This window comes from Chenopodium album, chromosome 23, assembly GCF_948465745.1.
Source record: "Chenopodium album chromosome 23, dcCheAlbu1.1, whole genome shotgun sequence".
NCBI classification, from domain to species: Eukaryota; Viridiplantae; Streptophyta; class Magnoliopsida; order Caryophyllales; family Amaranthaceae; genus Chenopodium; species Chenopodium album.
In genome coordinates this window covers 28,348,094-28,375,650 of record NC_137856.1, presented here as the reverse complement: position 1 = coordinate 28,375,650, position 27,557 = coordinate 28,348,094, and the positions used below count along the sequence as shown (strand labels likewise).

General features: G+C 32.7%; 3 protein-coding genes and 1 pseudogene across 6 annotated transcripts; 1 reads left to right on the top strand and 3 right to left on the bottom strand.

The window, feature by feature from the left end:
• Positions 1-596: 596 nt before the first annotated feature.
• Positions 597-6,060, top strand: LOC145607874 (signal recognition particle 19 kDa protein-like). 2 transcript variants are annotated; one of them, XM_081663469.1, is made up of 4 exons: positions 597-746; positions 890-1,074; positions 1,232-1,331; positions 5,667-6,060. In XM_081663469.1, exons 2-4 carry the CDS (start codon positions 898-900, stop codon positions 5,798-5,800), a joined length of 411 nt encoding a protein of 136 aa, XP_081519595.1. In that variant the 5' UTR covers positions 597-746; positions 890-897; the 3' UTR covers positions 5,801-6,060. The 2 variants fall into 2 exon arrangements, with proteins under 2 accessions (XP_081519595.1, XP_081519596.1); XM_081663470.1 differs by having other exon boundaries at positions 879-1,074.
• An 82-nt stretch (positions 6,061-6,142) lies between these two features.
• LOC145607873 (1,4-dihydroxy-2-naphthoyl-CoA thioesterase 1-like) lies at positions 6,143-11,027 on the bottom strand. The gene is made up of 3 exons (XM_081663468.1): positions 10,804-11,027; positions 8,649-8,840; positions 6,143-6,575 (listed from the first exon to the last, which is right to left on the bottom strand). Exons 1-3 carry the CDS (start codon positions 10,987-10,989, stop codon positions 6,423-6,425), a joined length of 531 nt encoding a protein of 176 aa, XP_081519594.1. The 5' UTR covers positions 10,990-11,027; the 3' UTR covers positions 6,143-6,422.
• Positions 11,028-14,337: 3,310 nt separating this feature from the next.
• On the bottom strand, positions 14,338-18,507 carry LOC145607272 (1,4-dihydroxy-2-naphthoyl-CoA thioesterase 1 pseudogene; annotated as a pseudogene). Its single transcript, XR_014105534.1, has 3 exons — positions 18,340-18,507; positions 16,967-17,158; positions 14,338-14,753 (listed from the first exon to the last, which is right to left on the bottom strand). The product of XR_014105534.1 is annotated as a 1,4-dihydroxy-2-naphthoyl-CoA thioesterase 1 pseudogene (transcript).
• Positions 18,508-20,035: 1,528 nt separating this feature from the next.
• Positions 20,036-27,557, bottom strand: LOC145609751 (aspartic proteinase-like). 2 transcript variants are annotated; one of them, XM_081665219.1, is made up of 14 exons: positions 27,531-27,557; positions 26,581-26,949; positions 26,416-26,476; positions 26,063-26,157; positions 25,845-25,957; positions 25,390-25,561; positions 25,259-25,298; positions 25,060-25,124; positions 24,864-24,977; positions 24,701-24,768; positions 24,454-24,613; positions 24,253-24,372; positions 20,981-21,069; positions 20,036-20,386 (listed from the first exon to the last, which is right to left on the bottom strand). In XM_081665219.1, exons 2-14 carry the CDS (start codon positions 26,902-26,904, stop codon positions 20,302-20,304), a joined length of 1,506 nt encoding a protein of 501 aa, XP_081521345.1. In that variant the 5' UTR covers positions 26,905-26,949; positions 27,531-27,557; the 3' UTR covers positions 20,036-20,301. The 2 variants fall into 2 exon arrangements, with proteins under 2 accessions (XP_081521345.1, XP_081521346.1); XM_081665220.1 differs by lacking the exon at positions 27,531-27,557 and having other exon boundaries at positions 26,581-27,413.

The following is a 27,557-nucleotide window of genomic DNA, read 5'->3' as shown; positions in this document are numbered from 1 at the left end:
TATATATATATATATATATATATATATATATATATATATATATATATATATATATATATATTTATTTATTTTTTTATATTGTATCCTAATTTACATATATTTAACACCTAAATATTAACAAAATTTCGGTGTCAATAAGTTGTATTTTTAGAATTCTGTAATATCGGTTTAATCACATCATTAATTTACTTAAGATGGAATCCTAACACGTTTTGGTCACCATACTCTTTAAATTCAAAGGTATGCGTGCAACAATAAAAATCATATATACCATAACAAACGTCTACCATCTCTAAAAACAAGTTCGAGTAAATTTTGTTCTCTAAAGCTTGTTCTTCACTTCACCTTAAAAAAATAATTTTTAGTAAAAAACTAAAAATATTCAGTTTTACAAATAATTTCAGTTCAATAAAATTAATTTCATTTTGCTTTCAAAAAAAAATAAAAAATTTCATTTTAGTAACAATAATTTAACTTAAGTAAAATTAATTTCAATTCAGTAACAATAATTTAATTCAACAAAAATAATTTCAATTCATTAAAATTAATTTCAATAAATTTTATTCAACCAAACAACTCGGAAAAAATAGCAAAATCTTCTGTTAGAGAGTCGGACACCTATACGCCTGTTACGGAGTTGAACTTAGAGGAGTAAGAACACTCTCAGGTCAGAAAGTCCATTGATTTTTCTCTCATACGATACACCATCGATCCAACCGGAGTTCATACTACATTCCCAAATTCCTGTAATTTCCTTCAATTAATGTCATTTTTTTCAATTTTATCATCGAAATTTGATTGTTGCTTATTGATCAAACGAACTGATTTACGATTATCTGCATCAATTTTATCAATTTCTTAAAATTTGATCGAATTAGGGTTTTTACAGAAGAAAAGATGAATGACGAATTGCCCAATGTGAAAAAGTGGGTGGTATTGTACCCAGTATACATCAATTCGAAGAAAACAATTGCTCAAGGTCGCCGAATTTGCGCTTCCAAAGCTTGCGAAAATCCTACTTGCGATGAAATTGGAGATTGCTGCAAATTTCTCAATCTTCCTTACCATAAAGAGGTTTGATTTTGTTTGTAATTTTTGTTTTTTGTATTCAATTTTGGTGCTAATTTTGTCAATTAGTTAGTAATTTTTGGTTTTTTTATTCAATTTTGGTGTTAGTTTTGTTGATTTCGTTGGATTTTGTTGGTTGATGTATGTGATATTGTAATTGCAGGCTGAGAAGGCGTATCCAAGGGATTTTATGCAGAGAGGGAGGGTGAGAGTATTGCTAAAACAAGAAGATGGGAGTTTATGTAACCCTGAGATTTCGTCGAGTAAGAATTTCTCCATTGTGCCATTTGTTGATCGTATTTTGGTTGCTTATTGTGTTGATTTTGTAACATAGATGTGTTTTTGGAGTTCGGATGTAATTCATTCATTGTATGTGGAGATATCGGTTGAGAGAGTTTAAGGCTTTAAACTATTGTTGGGATCATCTTGCTTGGAAATTATGGGGTTAATGTAGAAGTTCAATGACATGATGAATCAATTATCTTGAATTGAGGATGGGTGTGACTGGCAGTCACACTGACTGGGGTGAGTTGGATTTTTCTGAAACAACATGAATACCGTGTAGTGGTGTGTGTTTGAATGTAGAACAATGGACTTTTGAGAATCGTGAAGGTAGATAGTGTGTGTCTTGATGCACTGTAAAGAGCTGAGATTAAAGATACAATTGAATGTACCTTTAAGCTGAGACTAAAGGTAGATAGTGTATGTCTTGGCTAATGGAGTATATTAGAACTTGGATGATTTTTGTAGGTAAACAGGCATCTGTTGTCAATCTTGTCATCCTCTGTGTGATAGTTTTTTTGTTGTACTACTGAGCCATAGATTTAATGCTCCCATTCTACCATTCCAAGTGTGATTGTGTGAATCTGCTAAAAATTTGTTGATGTCATGATCTTTTGGCCAGTATGGCTTTAGTGTTTTACCTCTATTGACAAACAAACAATAAGCATCTGGTGGACTTGGTTTTATGTGTTCTATTTCCAAATTTTCATTACATAGTCCTGGGCGAAGGATAAGTGATTTTCTAGGTTTCAATTTCATACACTGTATACTGAGCACTTCTTATGTATTTAAGGGAAAAGAGTGAACTTGTTGGGCACTGAATTGCATCTGCAAAGACTATAATCCCATCTTATACAATGTGATCAGCTTGACATTTTAGGGTTGAAAAGTCCTAGAGGACATCAGAGGCAAAACTTTTGCTCCTGAGTTTGGAAGTTTAGGGGTAGGCTTACCTCATGTTTATATCCCATATTTTCTGATCAACGGCTATTCCTGATTATCTGACCAAGTGACCGACTGCTTGGTTTAACCTTTTGAAGATTGCTCTTTTATCTCAAAAGTAACCACTTTTATATATTTATATATGCCATTCTACTAATCTTCATACATAGATGTCCAATGTGAACTTATAGCCTCGATTAATTGAGGTTATTAGTATTCCATTTCCAAAAGAAAAAAAAAATTCTGTATTCCTTTTTGTTCCCAAAGAATATTTCTGTTACTTTTAAATGAAAACTTAACCTACTCAACCCAAGTGATGTGGACCTTAGCAGCCTTAGTTTTAGAAAGTGAGGCGTTAGACCTGGGGCCTTAGCTTTGTAAGACGCAAAGGCGTGCGCCTATGCACTTTTTTCTAGGTTGCTTCTTGCCCCTTATGCGGTTATGCCCTTATGTTGTAAGGAAAAAGTAGCTTATATGTAAGATAATTTTCTTAAGTAAACCACCCCGCGACTTTGTGACATTCAGATATACTTTAACATTAGAGGAGAGAGAAACCTCATATCCCCCAATCCCATTTGAATAACCCTAGCTAATATATCACATAGCCCGTTCACCTTTTCTCATAATTCTTTTTTTAGTTTTTTTTTTTTTAAAAAAAAAAAAATTAAACTAATAATTATTTATTATACAAAGAGTGTCGTCACCTACAAAAGGCGTGCATCTTTGCCTTACGCCTAGGCTCCAAGGACTTTTACACTTAGCACAATCTCTTTCTCTCACGTTTTTCTTTACTTCCCATGTGATGTGGGCCTTATCACCCACCTACTATCTTTCAATTAAAATTTTACTCTTATTTCTCAAAAAAAAAAAAAACTTATCCCAGTATCCCACCATACTATAACCCTTAATGTGCTTTTTTAACTGAATAGGAAGATTATTTGTAGACAAATGAGTATTAACTAAGCTTTTAATCTACTTCAGAGAACTTTCAGGAGTCTCATCAACCCCATCATTTAGAAGATATCACCATGAACCAACTCCATTTTGTATGTATGCTCCGTATATGTTTAGTCTTAACTTAAACCTATCCGTGGTCTAGTTTGCTTTTGATATTTTCTATTTCTGCCAGACCTTTGATATTTAAGAACTTGGTTGACCCCTTTAGTTGTGTTAACAAGTGACAATGCAACTTTATTCAAAGAGTGTTTGACATGGTGATTGCCATTTCGATTATTCTAGTTCTTGACTTTACTCTATAGGATACTTGGCGTATCTTGGCCCGAGTAGTATTTGGAGAGTAGACATTTTTTGAGTTTTGGTTCCTATTAATCCCAAGATAGAATGCTTGGTAATGTCAATTAAGTTTAGTGATTTTTTGGGATCACATATCTTTTGGTTTATGAATCCTTTTGCATTTAAAGATACCTTTGCTTACTCGTCCTCTTTGAGTCTGCAATTGGTCTTCTCCACAGTCCACACTAAGGGGTATCCTTCTCCTTGGTTCTTTTCATCTAACTACTGGTTTTTGTTGCTTGTATTATAACAGGATATGTACTCATTGAGATAAACTTTAATGATTAAAAAAAAAGAAAGTCCTGTACTAAGGAAGTGTACAATAATCCCAACTGTTATGTGTGTGATGGGTGGTGGATAAGGTGTAATGTTGTAATGATGTTGCATTTCTTATCAATAATTGCTTAAGTGTGGACATATGTTTCTTAAATAACAATTAAAAAGAGAGAATAATGAGACTAGACTCAAGAGCACTATTTTGAAGGGCTAGAGGCTCTTTGATGGCCTTAGTTTGAGGACCAAGGTGATGCAGAGCTTTGCTTGCAGAGATAGTATTAGTTGTGTGAGCCTATGAGTGCAAGTTAGTGTAAGATGAACCAAAGAAATGGATTAAGCTAGTGAAATTAATTCCAAATATATGCTCTGAATTTCTTGGCTTGAGGCGTGTCATGTCACAAATGCATTCTATCATTTACATGTGTAAGACATCTTTTGAGATTCTCTTGTACTTTCTTTCTCTTTTATTTATTTATTTATTTTTTTATTTTTTGGTAATATTTACAATTACCTTGGGAGTAAGTTAGTGCTCTATGAACAATCTTGTTTAACTGTAGGTTAGATTATCAATTTCATACGCTCCCACACTCAAGTCCAAATTTATCCAAAAATCTTGTTCTCTAATAAAAGTGTAACTTCAATTTTTTTAGCTCATTTTTAATCCACCAATCCCCACATCTTTCTTATACAATTTTGAATCACCCAATTCCTAAAATTTTGTTTCTTATATTCACCCGAATTCTTTTCATTCATTTTTAATCAACCAATCCCCTTTTTTCATCTTATTAAAAACACGTGTAGTAGGCAAGTGAAACTTTTATTTGGGGATGAGCTGAGGGGGTACAGAAGATTAACAATATGTCAACATTGTATGCACTTGCAAAAGAATCTGATCTGCAGTTAATGTTTTGATGATTTGGGATATGAATGCATTTTGCCATACACAATCTGTTCAGTTTGACATTGGAGTTATAATCATTTTTGTGCTGATATACATCAAATTGCTGTACTTTCCAAGAATAAGTATCAATACTTACCACCGTCTAACATTAAGCATTACAAAGAAGAGGTACAAAAATTGCCCCAACTTCCCAAGTATGGTCCTGCTTTTGGTTATCCCTGAGGTTGAGGTCTGGATAAAAGCAATTATCTCACAACTTGACCAGTAATTATTTGGATTTTCTGTTTGAAAAGGAAAACTTCCTTTTTGTGTTTTATGTTGATGTTTTGGATGACAATAGTATGATCTTAAAAACTTATTTCACCTGTAAATATATTTGGTATAATAAGTAAAAAATATTGCTTTAGAAGATTGGTATACAATATACATTATGCTGGACTGCACTGTTTCAGCTTTCAACATCTATTGGCTTAGCCTTACAGCGTTTCCTCTTCCTTCACTAATGTAAATTTATCAGTCTCTCTGACTATTTAATCCTATTTACTGAATTTTCTTTTGAACTGAGGCAGTCTTCAACTTTATTGTATAAAAGTTAGGTGCACTCTTTCTTCATTCTCCTCCCTCTGCTGTGAAACTGCTACGCCCTGACATGGGTCATGATGCCAGATTGATTTTGTTGAATGATAAGAAAATAATAGGGAACATATTTCTGTGCCATCTTACAAACAGCGGGAAACTATGCTGGGTGGAAGAATGCTTATAATGAGAGTTCATCCCATGTGCATAGTTTAAACTATATTCTTGCTGGAACATATCGATTATGTTATTTTCCTTTTACATTATAATCACAAATGTAAAAATTTTAGCAACTTATTATCTTCACTTTTTGACTGCCACTATACAGGAAAACATTTGATGTTGAAAATTGCCGAAATGGTACCTCGTCATATTGGAAGAACTACAAAGAAGCAAGAACCAACTTCCAGCTCAAGTAATGCACCTGCAAAATCTGGCAAGGGTGGGAAAAAGAAAAAATAGGTCTAATTCATTGCTTTACCAATCCTTCTCGTTCAGCTTCACATTAGAAAATGAACTGTAAGTTGCCAGTTCATATTGTTGTGTTAGAATGTGATGAGTATTAGAAGCATCGTGTTTATTATCTGGTGATGAAATTTCAGCTGATCTTTGCCATGTCTTTTTCTTATCACGGATCATTTCTGCTAGGCTTTTAGCCAATCACAAGAGCTCAATCTTGTCCAGAATTTTTTCTATATACATGTTTGGTGTTTCTGTCAAAAGAGTTTTGTTTTACGGTGATCTATTTTGAGTTGTTTTTCGCATCTCTAATATGACATCCATTGTTAAGAGTATGAATAACAAAAGATAGATCTTCTGAGAAGGTATTGCATAATAATGTAGTAACTTCAATTCGTATGTTTAAATCATCGTCATCATCTTTAAATTACAAAGTCAGAATGATCCACTCGTCCAACTATGTACAACCCCTGAAACAGGGGATCGGACGAGAGAAAATAACAATGGCTCAATGCTACTAGCCTTCTTGTGTCTTGTGAGTTGGAGTGATCTGGGTTTAGACCACTTATATATACCAACATGTGAACTTCATCATCTACAATCCGTGTTACCGATCAGTTGAAACTCATAACTTGGCATATTTTCGAAGATGTTTGTCTGCATCTTTTGCATGTTCTGGTACAGGAAGGTTGCAAATCAGAGTTACACGGGAAGATGATACCAAGGATTTGCTCTCTGAGTTGTTGGGGTTTGTTTTCCATAGTTGCACTTCCCACACCTGTAACATCAAATACAATGGCGACATATTTACCATTAGACTTGCAAATTGCAGTCAGTAAGAGTTCTGGAGTTTCTTGTGACTCAGTGTTTTCAGTTATTGACTTTTATGCTATTTATTTATGTTACATTGACCATCTTTGATAAATAATTATATTCAAATAAAAACAGTTGTAGAATAAAATGCAGAACTATAGGACAATTGTAATTTGTCTAAAGCTTTACAATGAGCTAATCTAAAAGGCTTCATTTTTTAACATCTTACTCCGTACAATTAGCTAGTCAAGCTCAATATGCTCGTTTAAAAATCTCTTCTAAAAAATGACCTATAAATCTGAAAGAGTTGGTAAAATACATGTCACTCTTTTTAAGGATGATTGGTTCTATACTTCTATTGAAGCATTGTATTGTAGGGATCGAAATCAACTACTAGAAACAACAAAAATTGTTTCAGAAAAACATTCAACAACCTACAAAATATCAGAAGGGTACTTGGTACTTGTATAGTTGTATGTCCTACATGATCATCCTCAACTCCAATCGTACGACCATTTATACCATATACAAGTTACAACCATACAGAGTACACTTTTGCTAAATGAATTAGATTGTTTCGTATGCATTATACAATTGGTTGTACCACGAAGGACAAGCTAAAGGAATACTATTTATCGATCATTAATTTAGGTTCATCATCATTAGTATTTGCACGTTACTTACAAAGATCAAAGGTCGTGTACACCAATTACATTAGTCACATTCATTGCTTAGAAGATGCTAACAAGTCAATAAATAATTCTCATACCTACCCTCAAATTTTCAATTGGTAGATGAGGATGGACTTAGTGGTCCTCTTTAATCTTCCCATCCTAGTTAAAACGTTTTTATTTTCTTATAATAAAGAGGGAGATAGTATGGTAGGTGAAATTTTGCCTCTTATTAAAATGCATCTAACTCAATAAATCAACATCTATCACTAAATATAATAATACTTTACTATCAATACTATGAACTTGACTAGAAATTTCTTAACACATCAACATCTTATACTATCATTCACCTAATTGTCCACCCCCTCAAAATATTTATTTTAGCCCTTTGTATAGATAAGGACTTTAAATTGACAAATGATATTCCTACCATTCTAGAATTTAGAATGAGAGATACGAGTAGGGATGTCAATGGGGCCGGCCGGGGTGGATGTTGGCATTCCCATCCCCATCCCCATCCCCACCTAATATTTTCATCTCCATCCCCATCCCCGCGGCGGGTTCAATATTCATTCTCATCCCCGCCCCAGCGGGTACAACTCCAAAACCATCCCCGCCCCGCCCCGCCCCCACTAGGATATCCATCCCCACCTAATCCCCACCAAAGACCCGCCTGATCCCCACCCAAGACCCACCTAATCTCCGCCTCTCAAATACACAATCCTACGTAATTAATACGGATTATAATTATTAAAAAAAAACACTTTTAATATTACACACATTTTTATTTATAATATAAGTGTAGTACAAAGTATTATAATTAATATTTTATTTCACGTTATAATTTTATAAAATAGTATAAAAGTATATAATTTTGCTTTTAGAGATATATAAACGTGGGTATGAAGTGGGGATGGGACGGGTACGAAGTGGGGCGGGTGGGGTGGAGCGGGGATGGGGTGGGTACAACTTAAAATCCACCCCCGCCCCATCACCCATGGCGGGTATGGTTTTTATCCCCATCCCCGCCCCACTAACATCCCTAGATACGAGACTAGATCAGTTGACTAGCTCTTCAACTTTTAGTTGTGAGGCCAGAGGTCGAATCTCACCAAGTTTGTTCTACGAAGGATTTTGCTAAAAATCCAAACCCTTACTTTCCTATGATGTGCCTTCTCACCATTAAAAAGAAGGAAAAAAGAAATCGAGTTATTATGACATTACAACAAGTTATAATTATTGTAAATTTGTGATAGAGGTTGTTTAATATAATCATACGGTATAAAAATGGTTCAAACTTCAAAAAGTCACAACTCACAAGGACAAGAACTAAAGCATAAAAGAAACAAAAGCATAAGAAAGACCTGAATGGTACGGCCAAGTGTAATGGGAACGGCCTCGGCAAGAACAAGGTCACCTAGCTCAGCCCGCTTCACATGGTTGATGCTTAGGTGGATTCCGGCCACTCGCTTTAGCCCACTTGCTAGATGTGCTCCCATGCTCGCTAATGACTCTGATATCAAGGCCGATACTCCTCCATGTAACACCTTGAATGGCTGCGTATGCATTTATGGTTAAACTTTACTAACTTATTGAAACTTATCTGAAATTATTAAATCTACCATAATTGTTCGTTAATCAAACTTAATATAACATAAGAAGTATGTAAATAATTTCTCGAACCTGAACTTATTATTTGAATAAGTTGAACAAACACCTTTTAAGCAATTTATTCATAAAAGATAAATTATAAACTTATACTCACCGATCAAAAATTTATGGTTATTGTTTTATGCTAATACCATAATTTGCAAGAAATCATACATATATTTACACCAACACTTAACTTATTTAGTAGGAATCTTTGTTTGATTTAGATCATAAGTGTAAGGGTTGAATTTTACCAAGTGATGATACTTGATTACTTATAATTTTATAAGTGAAAATCCGCATTACTTTACTTCTAACTTTTTAAAGTACTCATATAGCACATTATAATGCAACGATTCGAACTAACAAATACTTCCTCTGTTTCTTTTTAATTGACACGTTTCTTTAGTCACGTTTGCCAATACACTTACTTAATTATAAATATCTTTAATTATCGATAAGCAAAAATTATGAAAAGTTGATACTTTGAAAGTATATAACATGACGAATTTAACAAGATCCCACATGACTATATTTTTCATTATGTGTAGAGCACAAAATACGGTTAAAGAGGGGTGGATAAATAGTGTTAAAGTCAAAACGTGTCAACTAAAAAGAAACAGAGGTAGGAAGTACTTGTACATTATTGAGTTTGTACCCCACATTATAGTGACAAGTAATATTCCCCAACTTGTCAAAGTAATATTGTGTCAGTAATGCTGCATCAAAGTTCCTAGATATAAAGTCGACATAATTGTAAACAATTTTACTAATATCAATAAGATCTATTCTCTTCATATTATTTTCAGTTCAATTCAGCTCAAATTAGATAAAATATTCAGTTCAACTCCAATAAGTTCAGCCAATCAGAACTGGCCCTAAGTAATTTCAAGTGGAGAGTAGCTATAAAATCATGAGTAGGTATAGAGTACTACTTCCATCTACAGAAAAAAAAAAAAGAAAAAAAAAAAAAAACCTTTTATGCATTTTGCACATGTTTTTGGAAAGATGAATAAAACCAAAAAATTAAAAAATTAATGAGATGATAGAGATTGATTAATTATATGTGAATGTAAGTGACAAAATAATAGTGAAATTTGTTTGATTATATGTTTTAAAAAAAAAAATTATTGCAATTTCATTCTTCAAAATTAATTTAAATGAATGCTATAATATAATGGATTAAATAATTTGAGTAGATAAGTAAAATGTAACTTCTACTTAAGAATTAGAAATTTGACTTTTTGGATAAAATAAAATATTTTACTTATAAGAACAAGTGTTTTGGGTTAAATAAGACTTATTTTTATGATGAAGAGAGCATGATATTTAATGTCATAAAGGCTCATGTAACATCTCCATAAAATTCTTTGGTAGCTCAGTTTGCCCATATCATTATGAGACGGAGTATTTTAGGCCACAAAAGAAATTTAAAAAAAAAAAAAAAAAAAAAAAAAGATTGCTACTTTGCTAGTTATGTAATTTTGTCAATAAGCATGATATACTCAGCAATTTTGGACTTTTAATTTGATCACCAAAAAATCAACCAATTAAATATCAGCTAATTAATTTTACTATGTAAAATAAATATAAACCCAAAATGCAACAAACTAAAAATAGTTGGAAAAATCTACTTGGTAAGATTCACATAACTATAGTATTACGATGTTACGTGCCATTTTCTTAACCAAAGTAAAGAAAAAGTACCAACTTTTTTAGATAGAGCAGATAAGAAAGTAACAGCTGAATTATTGCTGAAACTGTCACACTGCTAATTTAACCAATTTTCATACTATTAACTCTACAAAATCATCCACAAATGAAAACAATAAATCTAGAAAAAAAAAGTTGCAAGGAAATTAAAGTTACCTGGCAACATTTGTAGGTGACGAGAAGACGTCCGGTGACTTTAGCGGGAGACACTTCATCGATTTCGAACCCGATTGCGTGGAGTGGGAAGTCAAGCTTCTCCGTCTTCGAAGACGAAGACGGAGATGGGGATGAAGATGTTGATGAAGACGAAGAAGAAGAAGATGAAGGTGGTTGGTATTCCATTTGGGTTTTTTCAGCGTTGGCCAACTTTGGAACCTTTTGCTTTTGATGATTTATTAAAGATAGAGGTTGTTATAAAAATATAATGTTATTATGTTGTGGGTGTCAATGTGTCATGGATGTGATGGGAGTTTTTTGGTATATTGTGTGTTTTTTGTTTGGTGCATCTTTTTCGGTAAATGTATAATATTTTAACTTTCTTGCAATTTTGTATAGTTGTAGACTTGTAGATAGGTAACTCGGCCAATGCTTTGTGTTTTTATTTTTATTTTTTTGCGAGTTTGCCCAATCCGGTTGCACGCCTAGTTAATGATGGATGAGTCTCCCAACAAGAGTATTTTGTATTCGGTGAGGCTCGAATTAGATACCTCCATTAAACGACATCAAGTTGTTTACCGCTTGAGCTAACTCTCATTGATTTTGGGTTTTTATTATTTATTAAGTCATTTCTCCATTTAATAATTTTTAAGTAACTTGACTTATTAATGTTTGATTAGATGTCAAAGTATTTGAACCTTATTATGAGTGGAAAGCTTTTATCCATTCGGTTATATTAATTTGTCCTGTATCTTATTTCGAGGTCATCCCTAAAAGATTGATCCATTTAGTTTAGGTTGTGGTTAGGTGGGATTATAATGGAGTTTAAATCATCTTTTTGTGGTGGTTGTAGAGGAGTTTGGGGAAGGGATGAATTGGTCCACTTGTAGGGGCATAGGGAGGAGTGACTAAACAAGTTTATCAAAGTATATACTTCGTATATGGGAATTAAGGTAGTTGAGAACTTATAAGTATTAAAGTATATGGAGTATTTTATAAATCTTACGGACTCAGGTATCTATTCGTTGTACTATATGTCAATATATTTTAAATTATATGGATATTTATTTTTTAGTTCAATTTTTCACTTGGGATTTGGACAAATATTCAGAATCTCTCAATATAAAGAGGTGCGATGTGAGATGATAAAATTGATGATAGAGGTTGTAATGCTATAAAATTGACTAAGAAGAAATCAATTAGGAACAACTGTTAATTGATGCGTTTTCTGAAACTGTCTATTGCACACTAAGGCAAAGAAATAATGAATGATTGTTTGGTAAAGCTTTTGTTGATGATGAATCAACCTACTTAGGATATATCTTCAAAATTTCTTGTACAGTTAGTGAAGTGAAGTGTAGTGAGTAACGATTGTAAGTGATGTAAATTGTACATAATGGATCGTCTTTCACCCATTGTAGTGCAAGCATATTAGTAGTATGAGCTATAATGATATTTTTTTTATATATTACACATGTAAGTATGTAATTAGAATTTGTTATAGACTTATATACACCCGGGTGTACCGGACACCTAACTAACCTAAGGTTAGTTGTTGCTCTTTATTTGATGATAAAATGAAAAACAATCATCAAAATGAGAACACATACTCATAGGTGTACGGTACACCCGGATGTATATAACAACCTCTTGTATATAATTGGACCTTTAACGATATAAAGTTTATTGGTTTGTTTGCATTTTTGCACCAATAAGATTAAGGTCTTGTATAGCATAGAACTTTTTGAAAAGCTTTTAGCTTATGGAACATTATTAGAGTTTTGACCATTTTAAAAATTTAATTTTGGTGTTTGATAATATAAATACTCCCTCTGTTTCATAATGATGTTCATGTTTCGTAAATCGATACAAAATTTTACCCATCTTTGACCGCAAATATCTTTAATCTCACACTAGCAAAAATTATAGAAGTTAGATATTAATAATCTACTCACTAAGACGAATCAAACTAGATCCCACATGACTATATTTGCTCTTATAGGAGTATTTATAATATCAAAAAAATATATTGATATTATAAAACTAATGATTGTTTAATGTCATATTCTCTCTTTCTTAAAAAATTCAAAGATTCAAAATAGGAACATCATTGTGGAACGGAGGGAGTAGCTTATTAAAAGATCTTTTTAAGGTCAAAAAGCTCTTTTAGTTTTTACAAGAGCTTTTTGGTCATTACAAGAGTCTTTTGAAATTAGCTTATTGAACAATTAGATTTTTGAGTATTAAATACACTGAAACAGCTAACACTAAAAAGCTATTTACAACCAGCTAGTCAAATCATCTAATATAACTAGCTAGTCAAACCAGTTAATACAATTAGCTACATCAACCAGCTAACAGCTAATTACCAAATATAGCCTTGGACAATCACAACGGGAGTGAATAATTATTGAAGTTCTCTGCAAAAAACAAAAATCTTCCATCTTTATTGCCCTCATGGATCCATAATCAACTTTCTGAAAAATTATGGCACCATTAAGATCCAAAAGGAATATTAATTAGGATAATTACATAGTTGGTCCAACTAATTAAAAGTTTAGTTCTGAAAATCAACCTGAAATAATGATAGCCATAGCAGAAAATTCCGATGATCCAAATGTTAATTATCAAGTCCCACTTCTTTAGTAACCCCACAAAGTTGAGCAAACATGGTTGAAATCTTTAACATTGTATGTAATCTTCTTTTTTAATGGGGGTGGGCTATTATTTGGGTTTTGACATAATTTTGGGCCTAATTCTAGGAGGATAGTAGTAAAATCTAATTTGGCTCTATTTTATTGAACTTGAATTCCTTAAATCCAATCCAATCTAAAAAATACTTCCTCCGTCTTTAAATACTTGCTCCATTTCTATTTTTTGCATTATTCATTTGTCCTACTTTGACTAATGTTTGTGATTTATATATAAGAATAAATATAGTCTTGTGGGTACTTGTTGAAATCATCTCAATAAATAGATTATTAAATTTCAATTGTTAGAATTTATACTTATTGATAATTAAAAATATTAGTGATCAAAGATTAGTATCGGCATGCGTGTCCAAGAGAAATAAAGCAAGTATTTAAAAACGGAGGAAGTACTAAATATCAAAAGTATTTGAGTCCGAGCTAACCAAATTTATTTTTAAAAAAAATTAACAAAATTCAATCTAAATTACTAATTTCATTTGGTTTGGATAGGATTTTAATTTTTATCCAAATATATGTATGACATTTACTTTCGCTATAGTTTCATTTAGCAACTAAAGCACATGTCCGATTAATAACTTACAAACCGATTCCTCAATCACGAAAAAAACATGAACACAAACCAAATTCTTTTATCAAAACTCAAATCTGATTGAAAATCATACTACTAGTATCTTTTGATAATGCACTTCTACTTTTTTTTTTCTAATTTTTTTTAATAACGGTCCAAAAGGAAGGCTACCTCCTCTACATATTTATTAATGAAAAGAATAAACAGAATACAGAATAGCTAAGGATAGAAATCAAGGATAAGGTCATAACCTGCTAGCACAATTGTTCTTTCTTTACAGAAAACATCCAAACCTTTTAGAATATTATTTTGAAACTGAAATTATACACATATTTTCTACCCAATAATAAAAGAAAAAAAGAACAAAGAAACAATCAGCAGTACCAATTACCAAACACTGAAAACTTGCATGATCACAAATTGGCAATGTAAAATGTATGTGCATTTTCTCTCAATTCTATCATAAGAGAGTACAACATCAACAACTGCAAGATCACCATTCTTTGCAATGTCATAACCTACAATTTAGCATATTTGCGAAAAGGTTTCGAGGTCTCTTTTAGATGGTTGGGTACAGGGAGGTTGCAAACAAGGGTAACCCTGGCTGATGATATTATGTGATCCTTCTTCATACTCGTCTCATCCGCGTTCCATAATCTTACCTCCCAAACCTGTCAATAACCAACATTTCAATATGAGATAAATCTTAGCTAGGTGAAAGTGTTACTGTCTCGTCCTTGTGATTTTACATAACCTATATAGTAAGTTAGTTACACCTAACACGGTCCATTGTAAGTTTGTAACCTCATAGTAGATTAGTAGCAACTAACAACTAATTATATAAGAACGTCTCATATAAAATTAAAGATCAAGTGGTCACTTAAGACAAAACCTTTCTTTCAAGAAGTGTCAACCCCTTTCTCAAAACTTAACTCATAAGGTCCTAATCTACTAATCTAGTACTCCCTCCATACCACGAAACTCTTCCCAACTACTAATCCGTGTACTAAGGAAAATGAATAATAATATAACCGGTAACTTATATATGTAATAAGAAGAGTAGCCTCATAAAATGTGTCTAGTAAGGTAGAACTATAAGGAGTAGAATTTGTTTGACAAATAATCAAATGTGAGTAGAGCTATAAATTCAAAACGATTCAAAACAAAAAAAGCTGGATTAACTTTTTGAAACAGAACGAGTATTGAATCTCCTTAAATGACCCTATAATGTTAATTAATTGTTAAATACGGGCGGGTATCACTCACCTTAGAGATGCCATGATCCAGTAGACAAATCATTTTCATTTGTCACTTTAGTTAAGTTGGCTACGCTACACCCGTGACTAGGTTTAGAAGCCATCATGCCAAACTACACATAAGATGAGAAAGCATCATTTTATCTTTATACATTGCACAAGACAATGTCCAAGCACCATACTAGTAGTTTGTTTCTCACCGTGAGAAACGGGGAATTTCCCCCTAACTACTTAAAATTGTGGTGTTTTCTTTGGTGTTTTATGCATTTTAGGTCAATATGTTTTTATTTCTTGTTTGTGCCATTTTTAATAGCAATAGCCTATTCAAGACTGTCGTGCCCAAGACACCGAGAGAGCAGCCATGAACAGTGAACAAACAATGAATTCTTGGCTTATTGGCAAAGACTGAAATAAGCTACATACCTACATGTTCAAACCTCTCATCCTCTATTTGTAATTTGTAATGCTAATATGGTTCATCCGGACCATAAAGAAAGTTAAAAGTAGCTTCAAAAACAAATTAGATTGTAACCAATGTATTAGCACCTAACAATTCTCTTAAATAAAAGTAATTTATGACTTATAATTAGTAGTAGTTGAATTAAGTTAATGGTCAATGGAGTAAATCGTGGGGCATGTTTAATTGCCCACCTAGTTTTAGTTTTCGTATGTTTATGGCTTTAAGAAGACTATTTAGGCACATGCTAGTTACTATTTAGGCTTAATAGTGTTCTTCAACTAAAAGAAAGGCATCAAATGTAATTCATATAAATGTAATAAATACAATGCAAGTTTGCTTTAGTCATAATTTCTCTATATTTTGCTTAATATCTCCAATAAATACGGAGTATTAGCAATCCACCAAGAAAATCAGGCTCTTTAAACATACCACATGCTAATGATAAGGGTATCCGTACACTTTTGACTATCCTTTATCTTTTGAAAATTTCAAAATTAAACTCCTCAACTTAATCTATTATTGATGCTTATTGGAATGCTAAGTTTGTCAACATTTGTTCAATTAAGAAATTAACATGCATATTGCATACTTCTTGATTTTCTTTTATTTATAGTAATATTAGGAGTTTTACCCTTGTCAAAATCTTATATCAATATTATTTACATACACTCTCTTTTTTTTTTTTTTGGATTTTTAATGTTACATCACTTACATAGTTACATGCACTAATGCACTTCAATCGACAAAATAGTTTTAGTCTGTTAATAGCAAAGTGTTTAATGGTGTGTATTAGTCTGTTAAATACGGGTATGTGCCGCACCCATTTATATGTCTACTACACAAGACCAAATAAGTTCCATCCCAAAACCATATTCAATAGTAGATTTAGTCCCTTAACCTCATAAACTGTTTTGACTCTCTCGGCTTTTATCAATGTGAAACACTTATTACATGTCTTATTTGGTAGCATATACTTCAACATAGACGAAATCAAAATTTGGAAATACAATAACGTAAATTTAATTATATTTATAGGAAAGACAATTCATAAACACTCTGAAGCACTTACTCCTTTATTATGTTGATGTACTAGCTCCGTATATAATTAATAATACTAATTTATGCATGATTTTGACATTAATAAATGGATTCGATAATCGAAATATACCTGAATTGTGCGACCAGAGCTGAGAGGGGTTGCTTGAGCAAGAACAAGATCACCAACTTGAGCACTCCTCATATGGTCGATGCTTAAATGGATTCCCGCCACTCTTTTCATCCCACATGCCAAATACGCCCCTATACTCGCCAGCGCCTCCGATATCAACGCCGATACTCCTCCATGTAACACCTTGAACGGCTGTCAATTCCATATATGGTTAGATTGCAAAGTGAGGTAGTTATAGCATTAAAAAATTGTAAAAGAAAAATGATAAGGTTAATAGTTTATTAAAAAGTAATGAATGTGATAAAGAAAAATAAAAAATAAAAAAATGTGGGTTTAGACAGCGACCATAAGAGAAGAGATATATAATAGTAAAATGTTTTTTTTTTTTTTTGCTAAAAAAGGAAGTGCAACACTTATTTAAATACGACCGCATTTATTAAATGTAGCACTTATTAAAACACGAAGGGAGTAGCTTTATATGATACGAAGTACTCCCTCCGTGTTTTTTTAATTGTTACAGTTTGACTGGCACATAGTTTTATGCAATTTAATTGACTTGAATAAAGAAAGAGGTAAATGAGATAGTTTGAGTATTAAAATATTGTAAAAGAAAGATATTGAGGTTAATAGTTTATTGAAAAGTAATGAATGTGAGAGGAAAAATATAATTAAAAAAAAAGTAATAGTGGGTTTGGGGAGGACCATAAGAAGAGTGAGATATAATATTTTAATATAACTTTTGCAAAAAAAAAAATATAACACTAATTAAAACACGGCCGGATTTGATAAGTGTAACACTTATTAAATCACAAAGTGAGTAATAATTTTTAATTTTTTTAAATACGTAATTAGATATATTAAATGTCAAAATAAAATATACAGTAGCATTAGTAGTACTCTGTATAATTATTTTACCGGAAGAAAAAAAAAAAAAAAAACCAAAAAGATTTGCGTTTTGAGCACGGTATTATTATGATATGACCCGAGATGAAGACTTGAAAATTACATAATAGACCTGGATGTACCATGTTAAGGAAGACTTGTATGAAAACGAAAAACAAAAACCCCAATTTAAAAAATTTAAATAAATAAATAATCAAAAAAAATACTACCTCCGTTACAAGTAATGTGCAACGATTTGACATAAAGTAGAGAGGGAAAATGTCTAATCGTTGCACGTAATCTGTAACGGAGATAGTATTTTGATTGAGTGTGAATGTAAAGAACGGGATGCATGTAAAGTTTGTAAGGAGACAAATAAAAAAAATCTTCGTACCATTTCTTAACTTTTGAAATAATAAAATATATAATGTTGCAATTAATAAAGAATGAAGCTTGAAGAATTGACAGGAGGAAAAAGAGGTAAATTGAACCTGGCAACATTTAGGGGTGACTACGAGGTGGCCAGAAACACAAGAAGGCGATAGCTCATCAATTTCGAACCCGATAGTGTGGAGTGGAGAGTCGAGCTCAGCCGTCTTGTTAGTGTTTTCGAGGACGGAAACAGCTGATGACGGCGGTTGTTGCGGCGGATTTTCCATCGACAAAACTTAGATGTTTTTGTGTGTTTAATCTATGATTTTAGTTACAATTGTTTGACAAAACTAGGAAGTTGGAACTACTAAATATGAGAGGGAGATGGATGTTACGAGTGTATATATGGTCAATATGGAGAGGAGGGAAGAGAAAGTGTGACAAAGTGCGTGCAGTGTGTCTCACATGTACTCACCAACTAATGTATTACGTGTAAGACCTAAGCCGGCATTGTATTATACGACGTATTACGGAGTATATATACATTATACCCATATACGGAGTATGACTCGTATTGTTATTATGAAAATATAATAAATTACTGATCATTGTCATGATAAGATTTAATATTGAATTTTACAAGTCTTTATATACAAAACAAAAATGGAAAAATTATACTTCCTCCATTTTTATTAAGCTGGTGCGTTTAATTTAGGCACAAATTTTAAGAAGATAAGAAAGAATGGGAGAGAATGGTGAAACGAGTGTTGTACACTAGTAAATATAAGGCATAAAACTTATTCAAAAAAGACATGTGTCAACTTAAAATGATTTTTCTTAAAAGAAATATGTTGTCAACTAAAAAAAATAGGGGTAAGTACTTTAAAAGTGTTTGATTTATAAACCTACAGTTATCATTTACGTTTAAGGGTGTTTAAAAATTAATTTTGATTTTCAAAATTGATTGTAATTGAATTGAACTCATGACAACTAATTCAATATATGTTGAAAAGATGAAAACTGATATGATGTTGAATTGAACATATTTAAATTAAAAATCTAAACAATATACTGATGATATATTTTTGTATAATCTTAATTACTCCGTATTGAATTGCTTTTTTAAAATGAAAAGTCATTTGGAAAATTAGTGGAATATCTCATTAAAAAAATTTAAAATTAATTTGTATAAATTATAAGGATTAAAGATTTAAAGAGTCAATGAAACGTTGACAAACTGATATGTAATATCCAATATTATCCAATCAAGAGTTAAAATGTCTTGGTATTTTTTTTTTTTTAATAAAAAAATGTTATGGGTATAGAAAATTTGTTGTACTAATTAATCTAATACCGTACCAACCAACATTGAATTGAAACTATGTTAAAAAACAATGAATTGAATGGTTACGCCACTTAAGAGTTGGACTTTAGATTTTTTTAAAACTTTGGGTGCGTAAAGTGTATTCTAGTTAGGGGCGGCAGCTGGCAATTCAAATATGGTGTAATTCTTCGTCAAAATAATCCTCTTTATCAATCAAGTGTAAAGCCACCAAAGATATTGAAAATTTTTATCATTATTTCTAATCATCTTTCTTTAGGGGCGCTTGTAAAGTATGACTACAAAATTTAGAATATCAAGTGATGTCATTAGTCTAAATTATCTTTACGTAATACTAATGACGATGTACAAAGGGAAGTTATAGATAGTTCGTTCCAAAATTAATTCAAAATACTAACATTCATTATATGTAACGGAGGTAATAGAAGTATCAAGTGTGATTACTTTTTTTCTTTTTTTATTTTTTATTTGGGTAGAAAATTGATAAAACCAAATGTGATTCACTTCAAAAATAATCTATGAATTGTAGCACTCGACAAGTCGACTGTCTCAACTCTCAAAACATCTAGTCATACCTTAGTACTAGTACTAGTACTAGGTGATATGATCCAACATTAAATTAAAGGTTCATTAATTAAACAACACCAATTTCTCAAAGTGTGTAAATTACTAAATTGGATGTTTAATTTGGATTTACTAATATCGACTATCGAGGAGGTCACAAGATGATAGAGTACTTCTAAGCAGCTTTGGCGAATCCAACTCGAAGATTCCCATAATCGAAAACTGAGTGATAAGCTCCCAAAAAGATGTTCCCAAGAATCCTACCACCAAAACAACAATAAAACACTTGTGAATACCACGGGATCTTTGTAATAATCAATATTCAATTTGTAACTAAAAATACACATCTTGTAATAGTACTCCCTCCGTCCCTTTATTACATGCCCATTTCTCAATTTGCACGGGAATTAACAAAGTCAAACATTCCTTAAACCTAATGATTGGAAGTATAAATATGCATGTGGGGTTAGAGAGAGACAGAAATAAAGAAAAAGTGATTGGAAATTAGGAGAGAGAAAGTATTGGAAATTAATGTTAAAGTACAAAAAGAAAAAGGGTGACAAATCATCAAAAAGACAATAATATTGTAAAACAGTACAACCTATAAATAGAAACAGGCACTTAATTTTGACGACACAAAAAAGAAATACAGGTATGTAATAAAGGGACGGAGGGAGTAATATTTTTAAGAAAAATTTGCCAATTACTACCGCCTATTAGTGTCATTCTAAAAATTTAACAACATTACATTACTGTATAATACTAGTACATAGTACCAAGTATATACATTATACGAGTAAATGATGTATGTAGAAAAAAAGGAACGAAGGAAGTACTGGTATAAGATGACTTACCAAATAGGCCCTTGTGGTGAAGGAACGTCAACACCAACAAACCCATTGAGACACACATGTGAACCACTTTGTTTTACTTTGAGAATGTACTGTACCATTTGGAAACAATGGATTAGGGGATGCACATTTTTAAAAGACTTTAGAGGCAGAAAAAGTTACATATGATATGACAAAGAGACCAAATTGTACTTATTCATGATGGCATTGGCGTAATATAATAGCCAACTCCTTCTTAATTGATCCTACGTCCAATCTTTAGATATTTTATGTATTTTATTATTAACAAAATTGTACTCCCTCCGTCCCTTATTACATGTCTATTTCTCATTTTGTATGGGAATTAAGAAAGTTAAAGATTCCTTAAAACTAATAATTGGGAGTATAAATATACATGCACAAATATTCAAAAACATCCGATGTACATAAAGTTATTGTAAATCAATGAACCAAACAAAGCCAAAATATTGGAGAAGGCTAAGGAGGCACTGTTTACTCGAGGAAGATGTGCACAGCAGCACAGAGATGAAGAAACGCCAGCCTTTCTCAATTCTAATTACTTTTTTCAATTTGAATTCGAACTATAATTTTAATTCTAATTTCTTTTTTCAATTAAATTGAACTATAATTCTAGCCTTTCTCAATTCTTCTTCTCTGTAATAGCATGAGGGGGACTTGTCATTTAGGGAGGCTTAGTTTCATCTATTGGATGATTACCCCATCAAATACGAAGCCGATCGCCTTCCTCCGCCTCTCATCGCCGATCTAAATGGCGATGGCAACATTGAGGTCCTCGTTGATCTCAATGGCGTTCCCTCCCTTCCTTTCTCTTATTTTCCTTTTACTAATAATGAACCAAACAAAGCCAAAATAATGGAGAAGGCTAAGGAAAAAAAAGGGGTCACTTTGTTAAAAAAAAGGGTCATTTTTGTGAGAAAAAGGATTACTTTTGTGAGGAAAAAGGGTCACTTTATGAAGAAATAAGGGCCACTTTTACGAAAAAAATCACTTTTGTGAAAAAAAAGGGATCACTTTTGTAAATAAAAAGGGTCACTTTTGTAAAAAAAAAGGGTCACTTTTGTAAGAAAAAAGGGTCACTTTTCGCAAAATGTTCGATGTACAATAAAATTATAATAAACCGGGGGCATGCAAAAGTTTTTGATATACATGTGGGGTTAGAGAGAGATATAGAGAGAAAGAAAAAGTGGTTAGGAATTAAGAGAGAGAAAGTATTGGGAATTGATGTTAGAGTACAAAAAAGAAAAAGAAAAAAAGTGACAAATCATCAAAAAGAAAATAATATTGTAAAAAAATACAACCTATAGATAGAAACAGACATTTAATTTTGTTCATCCCAAAAAGGAATACAGGCATGTAATAAAGAGACGGAGGGAGTATTATTTTAACCGGTATATTCGTCAAGATATAACTTTGAGGCCTTGACCATTAATATTTTTAATTGCTTATTACTACGAGTAGTAAAAATTGTTAAAATGACAAAATTGTAAAAGTAAACATTGTAACTACGGAGTAATCTAATAGACTAATACGGAGTATATTACATAATTAATACAACGTTATATTTATTCATTTTATAATAAAATTAAATCAGGAGAATATGTGAATAGTGCATAAGTCAAAGTTATGCAAATATTAAAAAACAAAGGGATTAGTCTTTGGGTGAACTCAATGTGAAACGGAGTCACCCCATAGGCCGATACTTTGTGTTCCAGGAAAATAATTTTTCCCCAGGAAAAAATTCAAAGGAAAACACAAATATAAAAATATTATTTTATTTATTTGTTTTCGTACATGCTACAAGGAGGAAAGAGCATTCATTCATTTCAATAAAATATTTTTCTCTTGCAAAATTGTTCTCCATCCTTGATAAACCATATGAGTACAATAAAATTTATAATATTTTTTATATTTTAATTTTGAAAAATGTTTTCCATTAAAAATAGAGGTGAATAATGGGCGGGTCGGGACGAATTCAGGCCAAGCCAGGTCAAAAAAAAAATTTCTCTTTTAACGGGTCAGGTTGGGCCGGAAAATGTGTGCCCAAACCCATCCAAACTAGGCGGGTCATGCGGACTTTTCAGACTAGGCTAAAAAAATCAACTAAAATTAAATTAAATTGATTTCACAAGCCCCCAAAATTTTAAAAAAATTGGGCCAGGCCAAACCCGACCCAATTTTGGACCGGAAAAAGTTGTCCAAAGCCCGCCTAAAGGCTCAATTTGGTCACCTCTAATTAAAAACATTGCCTTACACTCATATATCTAGATTTTGGCCTTTAGCACACCAAGCGGAAGAATTTGAAGGGGGGGGGGGGGGGGGAATTTGTCTAAATTAGACATACAATGTGTTAGACATACAATGTCAATGTCATATTTTCTATCCTTATCGTGTTGTGCAAAATGTGTTGCACGAAAAAAAGAAAAAACATAAATCATGGATATCAATGCTAGCTATGTTGCCTATGACCATGTATATCATGATGATCATGCAATGATGCTCCATTTTGTTGGAACTCTTGGGAGGAAATTATTAAAAATGATATGTATAGGCAAAGAAATTAACTCTTTCACCTTCTCTTATTTTAGTGGCGGTTTTTTAGGTGCACAAGATGATCAATGGAATATGACCCTTAAATTTTAGTGGTCACGAAATTGGATATTTAATTTATAAGATGCACAGGGTTCCATGAGCATTACGTCAATGTAGCCCCGTCACTGCTTATTCCACTACATGCATCTTATTTATAAGATCAATAAGGAGGAACGACGAAGTTTATAATCATATTTGTAAATAAATTTTTGAATGATTGGATATCTACTTATTTATTAGTTCTTCGTGTAAAATATATCTGTTAAGAGTTAATTTAGTCAAGTATAGTGTGAATGTCCACACTTTAATTTCTTCATTGCATTTAATGTGCTAGTCAGCCTTATTGTCACCCCCTAATCTTAGCCCACAATGTAATACTAGTATTTTTCACTACTATACTATAAATAGCCATACAAATTTACTTGTATGATGCACACAAAAATATTACACAAGAGTAATATGTACCGCTATAAAAGTAGTAATTCTCTATCTCTTACCTTCTTCTCTTAATCCTCTAATTTATATATATGTTTCATAACAATAATATCAATTTCATTTGAGGACAAAAACTTCCATTTTTAGGGCTTTTACCAAAGCTTTAAAACATAAAATTTGTAGCAACAAACCAAACACACACAAAGGGCATAATGAGTTAAGAAACTAACCTGCTCTGGCATGAGAGGGAAGGCTTTGTCCCCAATGGTGAACGAAACCGGTGGCATGGATCCGATTTTCTTGCAGTCGACAAACGATTTTTGCCCCGGGTTTGGGAGTTTCTCACACAGCTTGAACAAAGACACTATGATCAGTTACAGAATGCACAGATTCACCTAGACAGATAAAGTGAAACATGATCAAAATGTTACCTTATTCATAAAATTAAGTACTATTTCCTTTGCTTTCCGTTCTCTTATTTGCACTTGTAAGTAGATTACTGCCATCTCACAGAAACTACAGTATGCAGTGTTGTTGACAGTTGATGAATTTTCCTCGTATCCACCATCGCCAACTGTATGAATTCCGTCACTGCATGAGTTCCAAGGACAAGGTTAGAATTCAACAGAGGAGTGAACACAATTTTGATTATAAATGGTGTGAATTCGTGACAGTAACCTCATATAACCCGAGCTGTTATTGTACAAACATAAGCCGACTGCTGTACAAACTCTTTCAGGTTCTAACTGGAGTTGGAGAAAAGAATGCAGCTAAGTTTATCAGATGTACAAGAAAGAAATCAGTAGAGACCGAGTGAAAATCAAATAAACGTTGGACAAACCCCTGATATTAGATGATCCCATATTTGAGACCCGAAGTTTGAAACAACAGTTTTACATTCCAAGCTGACTATTCCTTCTGCTCCAATTGCATGATTAATTTCTGCGATGATCATCTGACATAGATTTTAACTGGTTAAGAACTGCTTAAGTTGCTACCAAAAAACAGTCATGATATATCAAGTCTATAAAGTATACCGTCGGACCAGCAAGTAAGGATGTTCCAGAATCGATTATAGCAGCACAGCCATCTGAACAGTGACCTGTAAATTGTAAGGAAATGTCACAGTCTCAGCAAAATCCAAAGGCGGAGTAAGTGAAGCTTATTGAGGGACGAAGGGAGTATAAAATATATCATTGTAATAAACAATGAACAGAAGTTAGCTGATTATGCTACCTGTTGAACTGTTTGCTATGTCAAGACCATTAAACTCGATCTGTTAAGACATAAACAAAGATCATGGTTGAAGTATCATGGAAAAAGAACAGAACAAGATATCAAAATTCATAACCTATAGTTTTAAATACCTGCCAATATTCACTATTAGCCATTGGGACATAAGTATGATCACCCTTGTGACGTCTCCAGTTAATACCACCGAAAACAATTTCACCCCCAACTTCGGTACTAAGTGGGTTGTGATTAAGCCAGAGAGAAAAGAGTTGCTGGCTCACAAGCTTCTGCTGTATCATATTGTACCTAGTACAGAAAATGACAGACCACCGTGTGATAATGCAATAGCGAAAGGAAGCAGAAGATATGTTCAACAGGAGAACAGGAGCAGAGATCAGCAGAGGCTAAATAGGCTAATTCAGCATCTATGTGCAACTTAAGTAGGTGATAATAATGAAAGATGCAGTCTACCGCGCCAATCAGCTAGTTATATACAAGCTGGAATGTCGGATAGATGAAACTAAGGCGATGGTTGAGAATCAGGAAAAGAAAAGGAATAAAGTACATACAAAATGTGAATTATATGTACCATAATGGTGCCTCTGACCCAACAGATATATCCTGTAATCCTAAGCCAAGTACCCCATCGAACTTCATAAATATTAGATCTATTGATTTCTCTGCCAATGCTTCGACAAACACCTGAAAGACATAGGCTATGGTTGAGAAAAGCAGCATTGAAATTTGTGGTTACCTGCACACTGCACACCTGCAGGCTGCAGGATCAAAAAGAAGCAACGAACTAACCTGATCTTGGACAATAAGACCACCAACATCAACATTATCTTGGCTATAGATGCCCGCTATATATCCAGAGCCGTAAGGTATCTTGTAAGGTATGCCTGTTGAAAATCAAATAAGCAGTTCAGCACACTAGGCCATTCTTTGTGATAGATTGAAGCTGTCGACTAGCTTACAGCTTATAAGTGGAAGGATGTTTAATTTTTTTAAAACAATTACAATGCTTTCGTAGCCTTCCAGTTCTCCATTTGTTTTAAGTAATACCTCGCGACAATAAGAAGCTGTAATCTAGCTGAAAAATAGCATCACCAAACACTATGCAACAAAAATTCTTGGCATCAAGAAACAAGAGTAATTACCAATCTTGGTGTATGTTCTTGAGATCCTTGAGCTGTAACTGGAGTGTAAGTAGCAAGCAATCTGCTCGTAATCACAAAGGAAGTAATATAAATTAAAAACACTCTGCTTGCTGATGTTAAGTAAAACCAATGACAACATGTAAAGAACATATAGCACAAACTCACCGAAAAGAAACATTTAGTAGACGGAACCCAAAGTTTTGAGCTACCAGTATCAAAGACCACATTGAACTTCTGAGGAGGGGTGCCTATGCTAATCTCACCATAATATTGAGTATCCATGAAGTTCTTCAAATATACAATGGCTGAATCTAAATCCTTATGATTACGTTTAACATTTATGCCTGAAGCAGTCACTCTTTCCAGGTCTAATTCCCGCTTCTTTAGCTCAATGCTAATCCACTCGTTAGATTTTTCAACGAGAGAAGAAGACAATGTCCAAGAGCAAAACCATATGACCATGAACATAAGACATAATATCCTTCTCATCCTCGGATTCTTCACTTAATACTCTATTCGTACCTTTTAAATTACCTATCTCAAACCGAGTACAGGAAAAAAGAGTCTTTCATTAGCTTTCTGGTTCAAGTGAATATATAACTATAAGATCATATTATAAACAAATACGATGTACAAAAACTATTAATCATAAAGTTGATTTGTTGTATTAGTGTTAACACATTTCCTATTTCTTTACACGAAAATTTGTCTATGTGTTTCCTTATTTCTCCATTTCTACAACTTCCTTTAGCATTTCCATCTCAATGCAAGTATGCAACAATGCAAGACACTATCATACCAATGATCCTACAATGCGCTAAAGGGGTTGAATATACGCCACCTTACGTATCACTGAGGCAATTTATATTCATTGCAAGGCCAAGAACATGACAATTGATGAACACAAATACATTAAAATAGAGGCCATATAGAGTATAACACATAAACACTTTTCTTTTTAGGCTTGAACATAAAGTTTTTAATAAAAAGTCATACGACATTTACAACCAAAGTTCTCCCTAAACAAGAATTAAGTCTAATAAGTCAAAACAAATTCCTACATATATATAGCTCTAATTTACAGTAAGTAAAAAAAGCATTAATTCATTGCATACCTCTACCCAAAAGCTCGAAGTTGAAAG